Source organism: Glossina fuscipes, unplaced genomic scaffold, assembly GCF_014805625.2.
Source record: "Glossina fuscipes isolate IAEA_lab_2018 unplaced genomic scaffold, Yale_Gfus_2 0, whole genome shotgun sequence".
In the NCBI taxonomy this organism is placed as follows: domain Eukaryota; kingdom Metazoa; phylum Arthropoda; class Insecta; order Diptera; family Glossinidae; genus Glossina; species Glossina fuscipes.
Window position 1 is genome coordinate 29,031,445 of NW_023998414.1, and position 17,776 is coordinate 29,049,220.

A 17,776-nucleotide genomic window follows, 5' to 3' on the forward strand; every position below is an offset into this window, starting at 1 on the left:
TGACATGGCGACAATAGACGAGAAGTTGTGTCAATTACGAAGAAGATCTGAATATATTTCAGGAACGGTGCTACAACGATATTTGTCAGGGCCATCCATATGGTCGGCCCAGAAATATGTCTTGTTAATAACCCTACACTCAAGAATTAAATAATTTAATTATCAGGCATAAGTTTGACAAATGCACACACACATACATACACACACGTAGATATATTCATTACGTTTATTGCAAAAACAATAGGATTTGGCAATGTTCGTATCGAGAAGAACCTTTTTTTTTTTTGAACTTTTCAACCAAACATTCCATCGTTTCGAATTTTTGTTCTTGGAAAGTTGTTTTTTTTTTTCTCATCGTACTCTGCCCTTGCAAGTTTTAACGCGTTCATTAGCAAGTTCCTGTGTAATTTGGATTCAACATTTTTTTATGCTTCTGTTTTTATTACCGATTTTTCGGTGTAAAATCCATTCCTTGATTTTTAATAGATGAGTTTCATATTTTCATAAATCAGTCCAAATCTATTCGTTTGCGAGCGAATTGTCGCTCTTCAATTTTTCGAATCAAACATATCTAAATGATGTCTTGGAGTCAGTCTCTCTATACTCTTATTAAACGTTCCGCGAAAGAAGGAAGTCAATTTGCGGCTTACGACTCCTTTAACTTTCGTCAGGTGTCTATTTTAACGCTGCCGAAAACTTCTTAACGAGATGATGACTCATCTTGGAATTATTGTCGTTATTATAGTAATTAAATTTTCTCAAAATAAAATTCAAATAGCATTAAACGGTAAAAGAACGAAGAATAGTAATTAAAAAATCGTTCAATAAACATAAACACGGAATGAGTACGAAATCAAATATTTAACCGTCAAGTACGAGCGTATTAGTGAACCGAGGCGTACCAATGTAGGGACTACAATAATGTTATGTAATAAATGTTCTAGTGACATTTGTTGTAAATAGTAGACAAATTGCTTTAGTTTCTTGTCTGTTGTGGGCGTGTCTTCAGCCAGATCCCGTATAATAACTTTTTGCTTAGTTAACGGTGCAATACGTGCGCCAAATTTTAGCATCAAAGTGAGTCGAATTGATTCGCTTTGGTAGAAATAGATATACGTTAACGGATAAGTGGATATCCGGAAACCGGGACAGGTAGGATAAAAGTCAGTTAAAAAGGATTTAGAAGAACATGCATGGCTTTATAAGTCGTTTTATTTTTTTCTTTGAAGCTCGAAAATTGGAATGAACGAAATTAAGAGGGGAAACCGGAAGCAAAAATATTCACAGATATTGAGATATGAGAATTTCTGTTAAATGATCATGTTGATAATTAATTGACCCACAAAAAACACAATAACAAATAACAAACAAATAAATATATATGAAAAAAAAAGAAGAAAAATACACATAGAAAACTGTAAACATAAACGTATTGTAATAATAATTAATATTTAGAAGATTTTTCAGCAAACGATGAAATAACGTAAAATGTAATAATTAAATTTAAATGAGTGTTGACGATGATGTGAAGAGAGTAAATCATTGTAATGTTCATAACGACACTTCTTTATTACTCTCAATGTTCTTCCTTATCAGTAGCTCGTATCAAATCAATTAAATTTTTTTTTTTTTTTTTGGTTCTTTTTTTGTTTTTTCTTTAATAGGCTTGATAAAGAATTTATTGAACATTTTGTAAAGGATTTGTCTAGCGAGCCGTTTACCCCCAAAATAATGGGATATGAATGAATTGTTGTTTAAATAATTTTATTAAATTTTTGAGAATGTATTTAATGATATTATTGATAGTCTATGTTATTATTGTAAGTGTACAGTTATCATTTTTTTTTTTTTTTTTTTCCTTTATATATTATACGTGAAATTTATTTTTATTTAAAATATAAGAAGAAAAAAAATATCAGCAGCATATGATATGATATGAGAAGAATTGCATAAATAGCGTTTAAGAAATTTTTTAAAGAAATTATTTCAATATATCAATTTGAAATGATTGAAGAGCAATGTTATTACCCGCCCCATTTTCCTAAAGAAATAAAAAAGATAAAAGCTGTTGTAATTTTTATTTATTTTTTTTTTATTTTTTATTTCTATGTTCACAATAGCTTCTCTTTTAATAATTTATGCGTTAAAAAGCAAAGACTTATATATAAAAAAAAAAAAAAAAAGTAAAACTTTTATATGCTTTTTAAGTTATTGTTGTAATGAAGTGCAACGTTTTAATATCGTTCTTATTATTATTATTATTATTATTATTATTATTATTATTATTATTAATATTATTTCGAGCTTAATTTTTTTTCTTTTTATTATTTTAATTATTACATAAGTCGCAATTATTGCTGAATATATTTGCTATTGTTTAGAGAACCATAATCAAGCCATAATTAATAAGTCTGTTGCGTTACTTTTTCATATTTTAACAATTAATAAAATTTTACTAAATATAGAGAAAATGTTTCTTCTATTTATATGCATTAAAGTAATAATAATAATAAGGTTAATCGTATATTTTTATTTTATGCTTTAACGACTATTCGGAGTTATAAAAAATTGAGAAAATTGAGTCTTTGATTATGATCGCTCTGCTCAAACTTTATAAACTTTGTAAACTTGAACGTCTGTCTGCTGGGAATTGTAGTAAAATAATGAAAATAAGTCTCTTCTTTCTTGTCGCAATTATCCAACGAAAATATTCAGTTCTTTTAAATTGCTCTTCAAAAATGCCGCGCAAACTGATTATGAGCACAATGTCCATTTGTCAAGAATGATAATGATAATGATGATGATGCGGTTTATGGATATTACTTTAGATTTATATTTGTAAATTTGCTGTAACCGAATATTGTTCTATAACTTAATGGCCAAATTTTTGCCAAGTTATCTAATGGTGCGTATCTGTTGAAAAAAAAAAAAAAAAACGCAATCGTTCTGTAATTGTACACAATATCCATAAAAAAGAAGAAAAACGAAAGAGAAAAATGTTAATTTAAGAGGTCTCCCGTAAGCGCTGCCATTCGATTATTCGAATAGATGGCAGATTTGATTCGACAAATAATAATTCATCGTCAGATGTTGTGCGGCTTCTTACATATTTATTTAAATCGGCAGATTGATTGTAAATGCACAGTTTGCCGTACCATCATAATCATCATTGAAAAATTAAGAATATATTAATTACTTTTTCTTTAACTAAGATTTAGAAAGATCTCAGCAAGCATCTGTGTTCCCTAACCGTCATCAAATTCGTCCAAGTTCGCTTGCACTTCTTCGGTATTGACGAAACTTCGTAAAATTTTGAAGCAAGAACTTGATAAGTTAATCGGGGGAACGAATAAGTTTGATTGGTGAACGTGGCACTTAGCAGCAAGAAAATTAAAGTGAATAGAAGCGACATAGATGAAGAATTCATAATTTTTGACTTTTAGAGAACTTATAAGAGCCGTCGTCGTCGTCGTCGTCGTCGTGTCTTATAATAATAGTTTTTAATCGGCCGATTAATAGGCCTAATAAGTAAATGCGAAACCGTTTTCATAAATTTTTCTTAGGTGGTGGGTGTTTAAGCCAATAACGCTTCCTTATATGTTTTTTAAAATTAATTTATAAACTTTTAATAGAGAAAATCATGTCGAAATCTATTAAAATTTGAAAAATATTTATAAATACTATCCGCAAATTTCCCCAAATTTACTAAATAAAATGTACTGATCGAAATTTAGTTTTAGAAATTACATAAAACGATCTCTCTAGGTGGTGGATGAAAAGGTGGATTAAAGAACACTGAACCCTCATTATTTTCTGTTTAAAAAGCCATTAAAAAAGCTGATAAGAGCTCTGGTTGTCAAGCTTCCTAAAATTTATTAACAGTTTAAAACGGAATCGGCCCTATCATACCAAATAATAAAGACGATCTCTTCAATTATTGATCCGGTTTTAAAGTGAACTTATAGGGATAGGCGAATCTTTTCACATATGTTCTTCATATATGAATAGTTTTCTCAAAATGGCTTAAAGGGGATAAGATTTACATTAAATTTTGGAAAATTTGGTTATTATCGGTCCACTAATGGGATGCGTTTTTTCATTGAAAATTGATAAACTTTTATATAGGATCGATCGTCTTTATGGCATGGGAACAGTATTGATTTTGTGTTGATTTTAAGCCGGTTTTGTTAAAAACTATTACTTTTGTTTTTTTTCTTTATGTGTTTTTTAAGAATTTTTGAAGTGATTTTTTAAAGTTTAAAAACAAAAAAAACAAAAAAAAAAAAAAAGAAGCAAAAATATTAAAATATCGCTTCCAACTGAGATTTTATGAAAACTTATGAATAATACATCTAAAATTATTATGGACTAGAATTTCAAAAAAAAAAAAAAAAAAAACAAATACACATACATGTACCAGTAAAAAAAAAAACAAAAGTATTTAGATTACCTCGATAATTAAGAAGAAATATTTAATTTTTTTTCAAAATTAATGTATAAAGACTTCACACACACACACACACACACACACATCATATACACGAAGATCCCGCAAAAACATACATTTAGACGATTCATTAATAACGAATGGATATTAGCGTAATATCCTTATTGCAATTTCATTCAGATTTACATACATTTCAATTTGTACACAAAAAATATATCATCAACACCATGTTGTTAGCGAATACTTTTTAATGATGTGCAAGAAAAAAGTTATAGTCAAGGCAGCTATAATATCTTCTTACACAGCGATTATTTATAATTATATTATTTTATTAACATTAATTATATGAACAACCGCTACTTACAAACACCCAACAAAAAAAAAAAAAACAAAAAAAGTTTATTAATTGTAATTAGTTTATAATATATTTAATTGAACCGATAGAAATCTCTTGTAAAATTTTTATTATTATTATTATTATGAAAATCGTAAAAGGAAAACAATTTTTCTTTCTATTTTTTTTTTTGTGTAAAATGTAAAAACAAGCAATTTATCTTTTTGTAAAAACAACTATATATAAAAATATGTATGTATGTATATACATGTATATACATATACATATATATATAGAAAATATATAAATACGTTAATAATGAAGAGAATAAACATAACAATCCTTCAAAAAAAAAAAAAAAGAAGAAAAATTAAATGAAAAAAAAAAAAATTTTAAAATAAATAATAAAACTCTCGCCCATACTTTGCTCGATCAATGCAAATATGGGCGATAAAAAACTTAAAAAATAGACAACGCTTTGTTTCATTCATTATTCGAATAAGACCAGACATGTTTCTAAAGTAAAAGAACTATAATAGAGGCATGGAGACGTGTGCCTGGTTAGAATTTGTCATTCCTGCTTCCATAATTGTTTAAATGAATTAATACAAATATTATATAGGATATTATATTATAAGATTAGATGGTCAGTTTTTTCACTTAGAATGATAAAGATTTTTTTTTCGCGTATCGTAGCTTTCGTCAACAATGGCGTTAGTAGTTACTCTCGCATTTTAAGCTAGCTCTTCAGTTTGGTGCTTGAACCGGGCGTGATTACCGTCTTTATGAAGAAACCGATTAAGTCGATTAAGTCAAAAATTATCAAAAATTATATCATATAAAAAAAATTGGTTTAATTAAATTTTTATTTTAATGAACTAATGAAAGCTTGAAACGTTCAAGTAATGAGTGAAAAATTTGACTTTTATGCATAATTATAGAAAAATGTTTTTTATTTATTCTTGGCCTTTCCATGTCAGTCTTATGACTAGCATTACAAGCAAATGACAATCATCCACATCGTGGTACTTAATATAGAATCAAGGCGGTCAACTTGTCGCCTACTACTCTTCAATCCCTTTCATTTCGTATATAAATACAATTCGCCATTTTTTCGCGGTTATCATTTAGAATATCCGAATAAACTGACTGAACTACATTGTTATAAAAGCTATCAAAAGCAATTTTTTATACTTGTGCAAATATCGGTTATAGACGTTTATATATGTCGTTGAGATATCTTGGAATATTGGCAGCTCTAGCACTTGCAAGTTGACATATGTATTGGTGCTAAGCGGTAATCATTTACTTGCTACCTTGTTAGCAGCACTGGCTTATCTATGCCTATATGCTTGCTGTTGTGCTTGCATTTTCGCTCCTGTTCAATCGTGAGAATTGAATGCGAGACACAGGCATCATTTTAGATTTAGAACGCATAGAAAATCTTTCAGCTAAATTAAGTAAATTTGATTTTTTTAATGTTAAGTCAATATAGTATTTAATAAATGCTCCAAACAATGCAATAGCACGATAGATAGTTGGTTTGACATGATCAGGTTCATACTCGCATTTCATGTGCGAAAATGATCGAAACCTGATGTATACGTAACTGCTTTCAACAATTCACCAATATATCCGGCTGTGAGCCATTCGACACCAAACATTATCTGTTCGATAATGACGTCTAAAATGAGGCGTGGACAAAAGAAATTTTGTTCTCTGTAGCTGGGAGGGGGGTTCCCGGCAGGCGAATACTTTAGCTAGAGCAATGCGACGAAAGTTTTTAGGCCTGTATTGTAGGTTTCAGGAAACTAACAATCGACTACAATTATGGCATTGCGCTTGGAAGAGTGCTCCAAGACAGTCTTGCCTACGGTTCCAGGAATGAAAAACAAGTCTTCTAGCCGCATCAGATTTAGAAACGCTCATTGAAAAATTTAGCTCCAGTTTATCTACGTGTTAGGAAATGTAGGCTGAAGTCATTAGCATGCGCATGATCGTTGTCCTTACCATAAAGCCCTTGATGGAAGTGGTAATTGACAGACTATGTGGTCAAAATATTTTAGAACCATTGGCATTTACTGATCGTGTCACGCCAGTTGTTCTTGCAGTAAAAACGATCGATCAATCGGAATATGCGGCGATTATAAATTGATAGTGAACAAAGCACGTTAAATGCATCATTTTAAAGTACTAATCTCCAGCACTCATCTGGTTTCATTTGATTGACGGCAATACTTTTGCAAAAATTGATATCGCGCAGGCCTATCAACGGTTGCCAGTAGAAGATGCGACAGTCCTTGCACAAAGAATAGGGCAAATGAATAGTTTCGTAGCTTAATTGAAAACTTATTTCGTGGCTTCCGTGGCTTTTTACCTCATTTTGACAATGGAAAACAATGGAGAACATCGAACATCTAGCAGCTGACGATTTCCTTAATCGCATCGGCAGGCTATTTCATGAGGGACAACAGGACGAATACAGTTTTTCAATATGCTGCTAAATTCAAAGGTGCAAGCTACGCAAGACACTCTACCACCTGAGGATAAGAAACCATTGCAGGCTTTTTTGGATCTTGTGAATTTTTACCTGTCGCTCTTGCCACATAAAGCGCCACAATAGCTGAGTCACAGCATCGATTGCCAGATGAAAACATTCGAAAGAACTGGCATAAGGAATATTAAATCGCTACCTATTCCCCGTACACACTACAATGAAGTACACTGCCATTAGCATTCGCAAGCGATGCATATGGCATTGGAGCGGTTTCAAGTCATCAAACGATTGACGTATCAGAAAAACCTAAGGCTTTTTGTTTAAGAATGTTGCCGAACATCGAATAGAATTACGAGCAAGTTGACAAAACGGCTTCGAGTTTGACACTTAAGGCATGCCTTCGACGGGTAGTACGAATAGAGCGAGAAATACTACTTCTCATCCTGGAATTGTAGAAATGAAAGCGTTAGCAAGCAGTTATATCTGGTTGCGGTCCAAGTTGATGCGACTGTTGGCCTACGTGGCAAATGTTGATATCATCGTTTTCTTATGACTCGATCGTGCATATTCAACAGGTGCTTAGATTTTGTGTGAATTAATTGCCCCATAATTATAAATTAATAAAGTATTAAATTGGTACTGTGTTATGCTAATAAAGTAATAAATATTTTCAATGGTATAAGAATATGTGAATGTGTATATATATGTTTCATTTTGTATATGTATATATATATACATATTTTTTATTATGATCATCTACACTACTTACGATACAGGGTAGTTTAAATTAGTGAAGGATGTATGTAACATCTAGAAGGAGTTAAGATTTATTACATTTTTTTTTCAATATTTCTCGATAGTTTTTTCTTAATCTCCTCCCATTTAGTCCTTGATACGTTAGGTCAACTTTTATATAGTGAAAAGTTCTCACTGCCAATAAATAGTTCATGATGAAAATTCGTACATAATAAGAAATTGAAATAAAAGTTAACTGTACCAAATTTGCATTAGGCAAGTCCATGTTTTTGATTCCACGTCATCTGAAATATGAATCAAATCAAATAGTTCTGCTGACGAATATAGGTGAAAAATAATAAGATATCTGAAAAGAAGATATAAGAGATGCCATTAGCATTCTAGCTTCTCAAAGTTCAATTTCTGCGACTTGGTGTGGAAAAGTGTTCGAAGTTTGACTTTGTCCGACTGCAATGTTATGGAACTTATTCTGTATTAATTTAGTTTAGCTGACATAATTGCGATATACTTTCGAGAATAATTTTATTTTTTTTACTGGTTTGATGGTAAAAGTTAATATAACAACGGGTAAGAAACGGATTTTATTCGGTTCTGGCCGAATCCATCAGACCCGTCACTTTTCTCTTAAAAGTAAACCGGCAAAATGAACACAATTGCGGTACTGCGTACTACTGGATAGGCGTGATTGATATCTTCCCATTTTCTACTGCATAGATACTGCAAGATTATCCATAAAATACACTTGAAAATTTTTATCACTATATCTGTTGTGGAAACTAAGTACTGATCCGCTGACGTTGTTGTTCCGTGAGTTGAATTTGGGCAATTTTTGCAAAATCTGAGCCCGATATTTCCACGAACAAGGGAATGTTCTCTGCAAATAATGCACGGAACATTCTTAGATCGAGTCGCAATTTAATACTGATCTGTATACTTTGCACGGCCTCTATTAGACGTTGTAAACAAATGTCAAAGTGCATATACTCGCATCCTACGTTGATGGGTATAAAAGGGTCTAATATGCGAACTTTTACGATGAAAACGTTATGTAGATGCATTCTTTGGAAACCACCAGCAATAAGGATTCGTTTTCTCGGGCAACAAAGTCTACTTCGTAGTACTTTTTGTCGGAAGTGTGAACAAAATTTGCCTTAATAAATTAGGATCACTTCAGTTCACGTTCTATCCCCCCTTTTTATATTTGCTTACTTGTTCTTTTGGAATATTCAAGAAGCCCTCAAACCTTGCGAAGGCAACGATTGAGATTAAAGTTAAAAGTTAAATTTTCAAGCATTCGCAGGTGTATTTTAAATAGGCAGAAAGAGTGGCACTCGTAGTGAGGAACATGGGGCAGGTTTACAGTTCTCGTGTTTTGGGAAATTTTACATTTGATATTGAGCAAAGTCCATACGCTGTCGAGCACTATTCGTTGAAAGTTCCTCGACCGATCTCAAAACCGAAAATTACATTCGATCTAGCTCGACCGACTTATAATGTGAGATGAGTGCGTATTTTACATAGCCCTTAAGTAGGTGCTATAGAAAACATTCTGTTCGGCTATGATAATTACGGGAAAGTTTCGACAAGAGGTGTCACAAAGGTTTGTATGTATGTGCAAATGCGTAATGTATGCAATAGAATAATAATAATATTAAATATAAATATTCCATATTTTGATAATTGAAAGTATGTAAGAGCACGATATGTATGTATTTATGTTTTATTGATAAATTTGCTGCAAAGACAAATAACTGGCTAAGGTCTGTCAATATAAAGCTGTGTTCATCAATTCAATGGCGAATAGAAGTACACCAGAACTTCTCGGGATTCTATAACATTTATGTACTTTTAGTTGGCCATATAGTCAGGTTCGTATATCATTTCATGTGTTGTTTAGAAATTCTAAAGCGTTATACTGTACTAACGAAAAAATAACTGTATAGGTGAGTGTGAGGCAAAATTTCATTTACGTTAGACTTTGTAAAAATTTAAGTACAAATTTTGGACATTTTTATGTTAATTAAAATTGAACATTTACCCAAATTCATCGGAGCAGAACAGGCCTTAGCCATTATGCAAATCCATAGAAAAGATTATTTGAGGACCAAACAACGCAGACGACTTTGTAAACATCTTAGTTTACGCGATTGATGACTGACACTGAAATGATGTATAACTAACTAACTAACTAACTAACTAACTGATGAATGCAACTGAAGACAATAAATGAGAAGTAAAGCAAATCCAGTTTTCTCAGCCAATACCTGCATCTATAATGAATACGCAGCAATTGCAAACAAAAAAAAAAAAAGAATGCTATGGAAATCTGAGCAGCAGCAGTCGTTTTTTATTGTTGCCGGTGAAAGCATTTATTTTTGCAATGAATAATTTTATAAACTTTTACATTTGGATGATTTCCAATGCGATTTCTTTCAAAGAAATTGGTACAGTACATCGGATCGCGTAAGAGAATGTAATAAGAAAATAAAATGAGCTTTTTTTTTGGAATCGTTTAGCGACAATTCCTGCCGTGCGTCCTTTTTCGCAGCGCGGTATTATATTTCCAATGGAAAATTGGGATAATTGCACGTTAAATGATGGCCGACAGTTTGGCAAATGTGTACCGCTTGATGAGTGTCCAGAAGTGCTTAGGAAATGGGACATGGAGCATATATACCCGAAAACTTGTTATTTCATTAAACGGAAGCAAATTGTTTGCTGCAATTGGAATATTACTGAGAGCAGAAACGAGGAAAAGAGTAATTTAACGGCAAGCAATAACGATGAACAAAAGAAGAAGTTGTGGACAACAGAAGAACCAGAAATGCGCCGGCGTAGTGACTTAGGTTTGTAAACAACCTGATATGATATTTATTTCAATTGTTAAAATTATTTTCGCTGGCATTATATCTGCAGGATGCGAATTGAGTCAAGTGTTTCGTGGTGTAATAGTTAGTGGCTTACCAACCGAAGCTGGTGAATTCCCTTATATGGTAAGTGTTGCGATTAATTAGTCAATTTTCAAAGAGACATCTCATCTACCATTTTGCAGGCTGCCTTGGGTTGGCCTTCAAACATTGGCGATTCGATACGATATCGTTGCGGTGGAGTTTTAATATCTCATACTTATGTTTTAACTGCCGCTCATTGTGCTGAATTGGGTGGGTGAGTACTTGAGCAAAGGCCCAAGAATTTCTTCTTCGAGTTTTAATGGAATTTTTATTTGCTTAGTGCTCAACCTACTGTGGTACGTATTGGCGGCACAAATCTTACTGATTCCACCGTTGGTGATATAAAGATTAAACGCTTCATTACACATCCTGCGTATAACGTAACTTCCATCTATTATGATATTGCTTTAGTTGAATTGGAAGAGCAATACCTGTCAGTATTTATGATAGTTAAAAAAAAAAAAGAATTTGAATCATTTTTACTAAACATTTTAGTGAATCTCCAGCTTGTCTTTGGGCTCAAAATCATATGCTTAATAATAATGTTACCGCTTTGGGCTATGGTCATAAAAGCTTTGGTGGCCAACCTTCAGATCAGTTACTTAAGGCTCCGCTGTTTGTAATTTCTATCGAGGAATGCGCGAAATACTATCAAAATGACCGAGATGTGGCTCCCACTGGTCTTGATGATACGCATTTGTGTGCTGGTGATCCTCAGCATTTACGAGATACATGTCAGGGTGATTCGGGCGGTCCTTTGATTATACGTGGAGACGAAGACCGCAGGAACTATGTCGTTGGTATCACTTCATTCGGTTTGGGTTGTGCCGGCGAACCGCCTTCTATTTACACGCGCGTCTCTTCATATATCGATTGGATTGAAGAAATTGTCTTCCCAGCGGACAATCCTATTTTTGAAGGTTTAAATTTTTAAATTTTATATATGTCTTTTTTCATCAAAGCAAAGGACGAATGCTCCTATATATATATATATATACACAAAAATTAATAATTTCACCACTTCGTATGTGTACAACATTTTCTTTAAGCGATTATTATCATCAACAGCAACGATGCGTCATTGTCCTCACATATATATATATATATATATATAAGTACATATAAATTCGCTTTAGAGTTGAAACATTTATCTCCAACACTTTTGCTTCTTTTTTTTTGTCGTATTTTAATTACATCCGGTGCTTATATAATAACAAGTGCTACAGAATGCCGTGATATTCATTACTATGTGAATACATACATTAACGTATGTTAGTAAACTTGTCGCAATCGTAACCTAATGTAATGTTTCTATGAGTGTGTGAGAAAATAGGAAACAGCGATGAGTTCTTGAAGTTTGATTCGCTTAGAAGATGTGCATTACATCCTAACGCGGAAAATATGATTTTTATCAGAAAGTTTCGCCTTAAAGGATACCCTTAGGTGGCGCGGCATTATAATAAAAAAGTTCCAAATCGTAGCAATAATCGTTAAATCGCTTCAAAAGTCTCCAATTTCTCCCCATTCGTTTCTTTTGCATCAGAAGAATAGTAATTCACCAGCGGATATCTACCAACGCGGTTCAGATTATTTTTCAAGTAACGCAAGCAGTTATACCTCTCATTAAGGTTTCTTCAATGAAAAATGCTCCTGTTACCGTTACATTTAGAACTTTAAACATGGATTAAACATAGTCAATAAAAGACAAGTGAGAAATTTATATTCGACGGGGGGCCGAATCTCGCATATGCACCACTCGCATACACTCCAATTGCTTTTATTTAATACTCATATCGCTGGTATTATTAACAAAAAATTAATCGCAATGTCTACCATGTTTTTTTTTAAATGAACCTATTTTTAGGCAGATAACATATCTCCAGTTGAGAACTGTACAAAGTAGTTTTAAATATTTTGTCTTGGTTGCCTTATGTAAGCATTAAAGTGAAAAAAAAAAATGAAATTAATTACTCGTAAGTTTGTGTGGACATGACCGATTGGTCCATTTTAAGACCTAGAGAGTAAAGTGTCTTATAAGGCAAATAATGAGTAAAAATTCCAAAATTTTTATTAGTTTACGCTCCACGGCGCCCTTTTACTTCGACCAATTTCGCTCATTTTCAATACCGTCCGGCGTACAGAAACTTCCAATGTTTCTACCAAATTTGAAGTCAATTATTTCATTTTTGCGTCAAGGAGAGTGCCATAAACACACACCACGCAGACACACAGACGGACAGATATGGCTAAATCAACTCAGAATTTCACGTTAATTAAGAATATATATGTATACGTTATAGAGTCTCCGAAGGTTCCTTGTGCGTGTTACATAAGTTATGAAAAAAAAAAAAAAAAAAAAAAAAACGCAATGAGTATAACCTCACAGTGACGGGTATAAAAACAATAAAATGTCCAGATTTCAAATAAAATAATTGGATCGTGGTATTGTTCTTAGAACATTTAAGAACATAATTTAGTTGGTGCGGAAATGGTGGCTTTAACCCAAGCCATTCACTTTGCTTTGAATAAACTTATGGCATTAATAACAATTTAATGCACGATTCTATGAATAATAAATCACATATTACACCAGTGAAGAAACTTCCAATTTCAAGTTGATGACGGAGTTTTGCGGGTCGGCCATCTTCCATTTTGCCATTTCATTAAAAGCAAAGGTGCTCGGTGTATATACACGAAAATAAATAAATAATAATTTTCGACGAAGCGATTTAGGGTATTGAAAGGTCGGTCTTGCCCAGCTACAAGATTCTTATTGCTTTTATTTTCTAACATTATAAAAAATATTAATAATACTATTTAAATGCTCTTCAACTAATTTTTTGCAATAGTCAGGCGGTATTTTTCTCATTCTTGCCTTAAGACTTTTTTTTTAACTCATCTTTCCTGGTCGCCGTGTGCTCGTAGAATTTTGTGTTGAGATAATATCGCAAATATTCTATCGGACTTTTGTCAATGTTCTGAGGTGGAGTTTTTAATCCTGTGGGCCAGCAACCAGGACCGCTCGCGACAATGCCTTACTTTGTAAAGTCGGTATATAAAAAAAAAAAAAAAAAAAATTATAATTTTTAAAATTCCTCGACAAAAAGTGGCGAAAAATTTCAGTCGAATGGGCTGATATTTTGAACCATCTCCCCTATAATCGCACCTATAAAAAGTAAGCCTAAGGAAGAACGGCCTAAGCTCGCAATATGTTGCATTTGCATAGAAATGGTTAATAATACTAAGTTGACATAGAGATAAATTGTACCGAATTTTGTTCATATACGTACTCCAGCCCGTATGTAAGTTTCCATGAAAATTATATAGTGAAAACATATATAATGAAAATATTTGATTTTTTATACATCATGAGGCTATAAAAACCATTTGCTATATAAAAGTTAACTATACCCATACGTCAATTTCTCGGATCTCATCCCATATGAGGGCACTCATAAATGGTAGGTTTTCCATATGAGCGATCCCATCGAAGGTTACAAGCCTACCTGGGAACGAATATGTGAGTGTTGGTAATGACATTGTATTAGGTATGTGGGGGATGTTTAATGATCAGCCTTGCCTGACTATAATGTTCTTACTTGTTTTTTTTTTTTTTTTGTTATAATCATTTTAAATGTTAGTAACGCTATCTAAACATTATTAAGGTGAGACAATTGAAGGTCGACTTAAAAGTAACCATTCAGTTATGTTCTGTCCTTATAAAATACAAAAGCAACTTGAAATTTAACTTTTGTATTCGAGAAGTACTTTTATTTACATTGTATAATATTTACATACTACGTACGTTGGCACTTTGCCAATTGAACTAGAAAGTGATTAAACATAATTGAAATTGAATTCAATAACTATCGGTACGTCTTTCTGCGAGCCCTTTGACAGGGTGTTTAAACTGCATTTGAGTCGGAATATTATGTCTTGACGCTCTAAAAGAAAGCTGTCTCCTCAATTCATAATAAATAATAAAAATAACGCCCACCTATATATGCGGGTTGATAAACAAATATCAGAAAAAAAGTATGCATAAACAATGGAATATTTCTTATAAAAACCTAAGCAATTGGTTCTAGGTTTTTAATAACGATTTTAATATGAAGGCGTTCACCTTTCTTTCGCTGGTTTTTTATATTAACCAATGCAACTCAATTGGCCAAATTTTTTTGTTTTTGAAAAATCTACAAATATATTTAAATAAAAATTCCAATGTAATTTTTTTTTTTAAAAAAAAAAAAAAAAAAAAGGAAAAAAAACAAGAATGAAAATTTCTTACATTTAGGTTATATTTTAGGTTAATTGGTTTCAAGCTTGGAACGAGTGTGCTTCCCGTAATATGAACTTGATTGCTTTAGATTCGGGAGAAAAGTGCAAAGACCTAGCAAATGCAATAAAAAAAGATTGTGGTAAGGATTGACATTTTTTTTTCTCCATTACACTCACATTAATCAAATTAAGTAAGCCGCGAAAAGCCGGGTATTGCACGCCGGGAAATAAGCATCAGATCAATTGTAAAGTATCCGTGCGATGTCTGACAATTCACGCAAGAAATAATTGCGATAGAAAACCCATGTTCGCTCATGAAGTAAATGCAGTATAAGTAAGGGCATGTATGGAATAGCAAGATATATCGGGTAAAAGTTTTTTGCCGGCACATACGCACTCTTTTCGTTCGATTTGCTTTCCAGAATATTTCGTTGCTACATTAATTGCATTATTTTTCGGGTCTTTATGGCATATGACGCCGTCTTGTTCGTCGTTCAGATTCATATTTTGAAATTCGGACGCAAAAATTTTGATTGTCGCATCGTGATAGCGTGGGTCACTAACTGCCACATTTCCAAAGAAGAATGATTTTTAAGCCCCAAAATCCGGGACCAAACGACGTCGTTTCTAAATAATCACTCGTAGCTTTTCCAAAATCTAAAGGCGAAAATTTTGTCACTTTAACAGGTAATTGAGATAAAAGCGGACATAAAATTCAAACCATGTCTGAGTTTTAGGAGGACTTGTTTATTCACTCGTAATGGGTAACCTTGTCTTTCTGTCTGATTATCCATCAGCTTCAAAAAGCTAAAATAGCGAGTCAAAAATTGTTTTGAAGTGTTGCTAGAGTCACTGTCAAGCTTAGAATATGGAAATGCTCGTAGAAGACTCGCTGACATGATCACAATTAAGATGAAAATTTCTTGTGCTCGTTTATATGCCAGATCATGCTTCAACACAAGACAAGCATTCGATCTGTAACACTCCTGCCACGCATCGACTAGAAAGCATCGGGAATGGATTAATTGGTTATGTTTGCAAAAAATATTTGATCAATTGTTTTCCTCAATCAGCTTCGGCTAGATGTTTATCAATAGAATAGAGAATATTTTCAGAATACAACGGACGCGCTGTAATTCTTTGAATAAGTTTTTAGAAAGTTGGCGGCATCGAAAGCAGTAGCTTGCGAAGGGTCAAAAAGAGCGTTCAAGAAAGATGCTTACAAAACTTTTATTCTAAACGTCCTTCAATGTCCCCGATGTCAAATGTTGATATAAGTATAAAACTAACTGAAAAGGTCCTATGTATTTCTCTAGAGAATATCGTTTAAAGATACCGTAAACAATTGAAGCGTAGGCAGTTTTTGAAAAATGATTTTGAAATTTTGCAATGTTTTGCATGAAATGTTTTCTTATCGCAAGAAATTTTTTGTTTTTCTTCGGCATTAGTACATGATTAGAGGACTATAAAAATGCCTTTCAAATATTTCTCATAATTCTCTTTACCCAAAAATGTTATGCACGAGCGTGCCTGTTTTGTTGCATCCGTCGATGAGAGAATCGAACTTGACGTGTTACGCCAACATTCGAATTCACAATCGACACTAAAAACTTCATCCCAAACTTGATAATTCTTAACAGAAGCTTAGAACGTCTTCGAATCGCTTTCAGCCTAATGTCTACTCAAAGTTCGTCTTCACGAAGCTACAATAATGTATTTTTATTTGATATTAGGTTTGAAAGGCATCTGTTGGTGCATTATATTATTATACAAAACTGGTCTGAACCTTTTTCAGAAGGCGTCATTAATTTTATCAGATTTTGACTCGTTATGAGATCCACAACTTGTTGAGATTATTATTTTTTAAAACAATTTTTTTCAATTTGAGGAAATTCTTTTAAAATACTGGCAGGCGGCGTAGCAACTGAAAAGGATAGGAGTTTCCCAAATATTTCTTTTTTTACTTTGAAAATCTTTTGTTATTGGCTTTTGGAGATATTGTTGGAAGGCTTAGTAGTTAGCATTGATTGAAACGGACTTTATTTAAATGAAAAATAAAAGTGAAATTTTGTCGCTCTGTTATAATGGCTGGGCCAAGTTGATTTTTGCTACTTTCACACCAGTGCTGTAGGATACAATCGCTACAATATATGTGGAAAATTTTATCGTTCCCAGTTTGCAAGTAACGATCCAAGTTTTTTCTTTAACGTTTGAAAACAGAAGTGTTCTCAATTTATATGGCACTGTCGCCAGATCGTTTGATCGATTCGGCGCATTTTCCGTATCAACTTGTATGCAAGATTTCCGAATGTGTTTGCCAAAGTTATGGGGTTGCGTCGTCTTCTTTACAAGCAAGAGTCTATTTACTAGAGTAAGATACAGAGACGAGCATGCGCAGAGAGAGTGAAAGAGAAAGAGAAAGAGAGAGAAAGAGACAGAGAGAGACACACACACACACACACACACAGAGAGAGAGAGAGAGAGAGAGAGAGAGAGAGAGAGAGAGAGAGAGA

General features: G+C 32.8%; 1 protein-coding gene across 1 annotated transcript in view; it reads left to right on the forward strand.

Moving 5' to 3' along the window:
- Positions 1-10,347: 10,347 nt before the first annotated feature.
- LOC119640101 (serine protease snake-like) overlaps positions 10,348-17,776 on the forward strand; it is an 8,028-nt gene continuing 599 nt past the window's right edge. Inside the window, exons 1-6 of the mRNA XM_038037962.1 lie at positions 10,348-10,393; positions 10,551-10,880; positions 10,951-11,027; positions 11,087-11,199; positions 11,266-11,418; positions 11,481-11,905. Coding sequence (XP_037893890.1) covers positions 10,348-10,393; positions 10,551-10,880; positions 10,951-11,027; positions 11,087-11,199; positions 11,266-11,418; positions 11,481-11,905 — 1,144 coding nt within the window. The remainder of the gene's footprint in view (positions 10,394-10,550; positions 10,881-10,950; positions 11,028-11,086; positions 11,200-11,265; positions 11,419-11,480; positions 11,906-17,776) is intronic.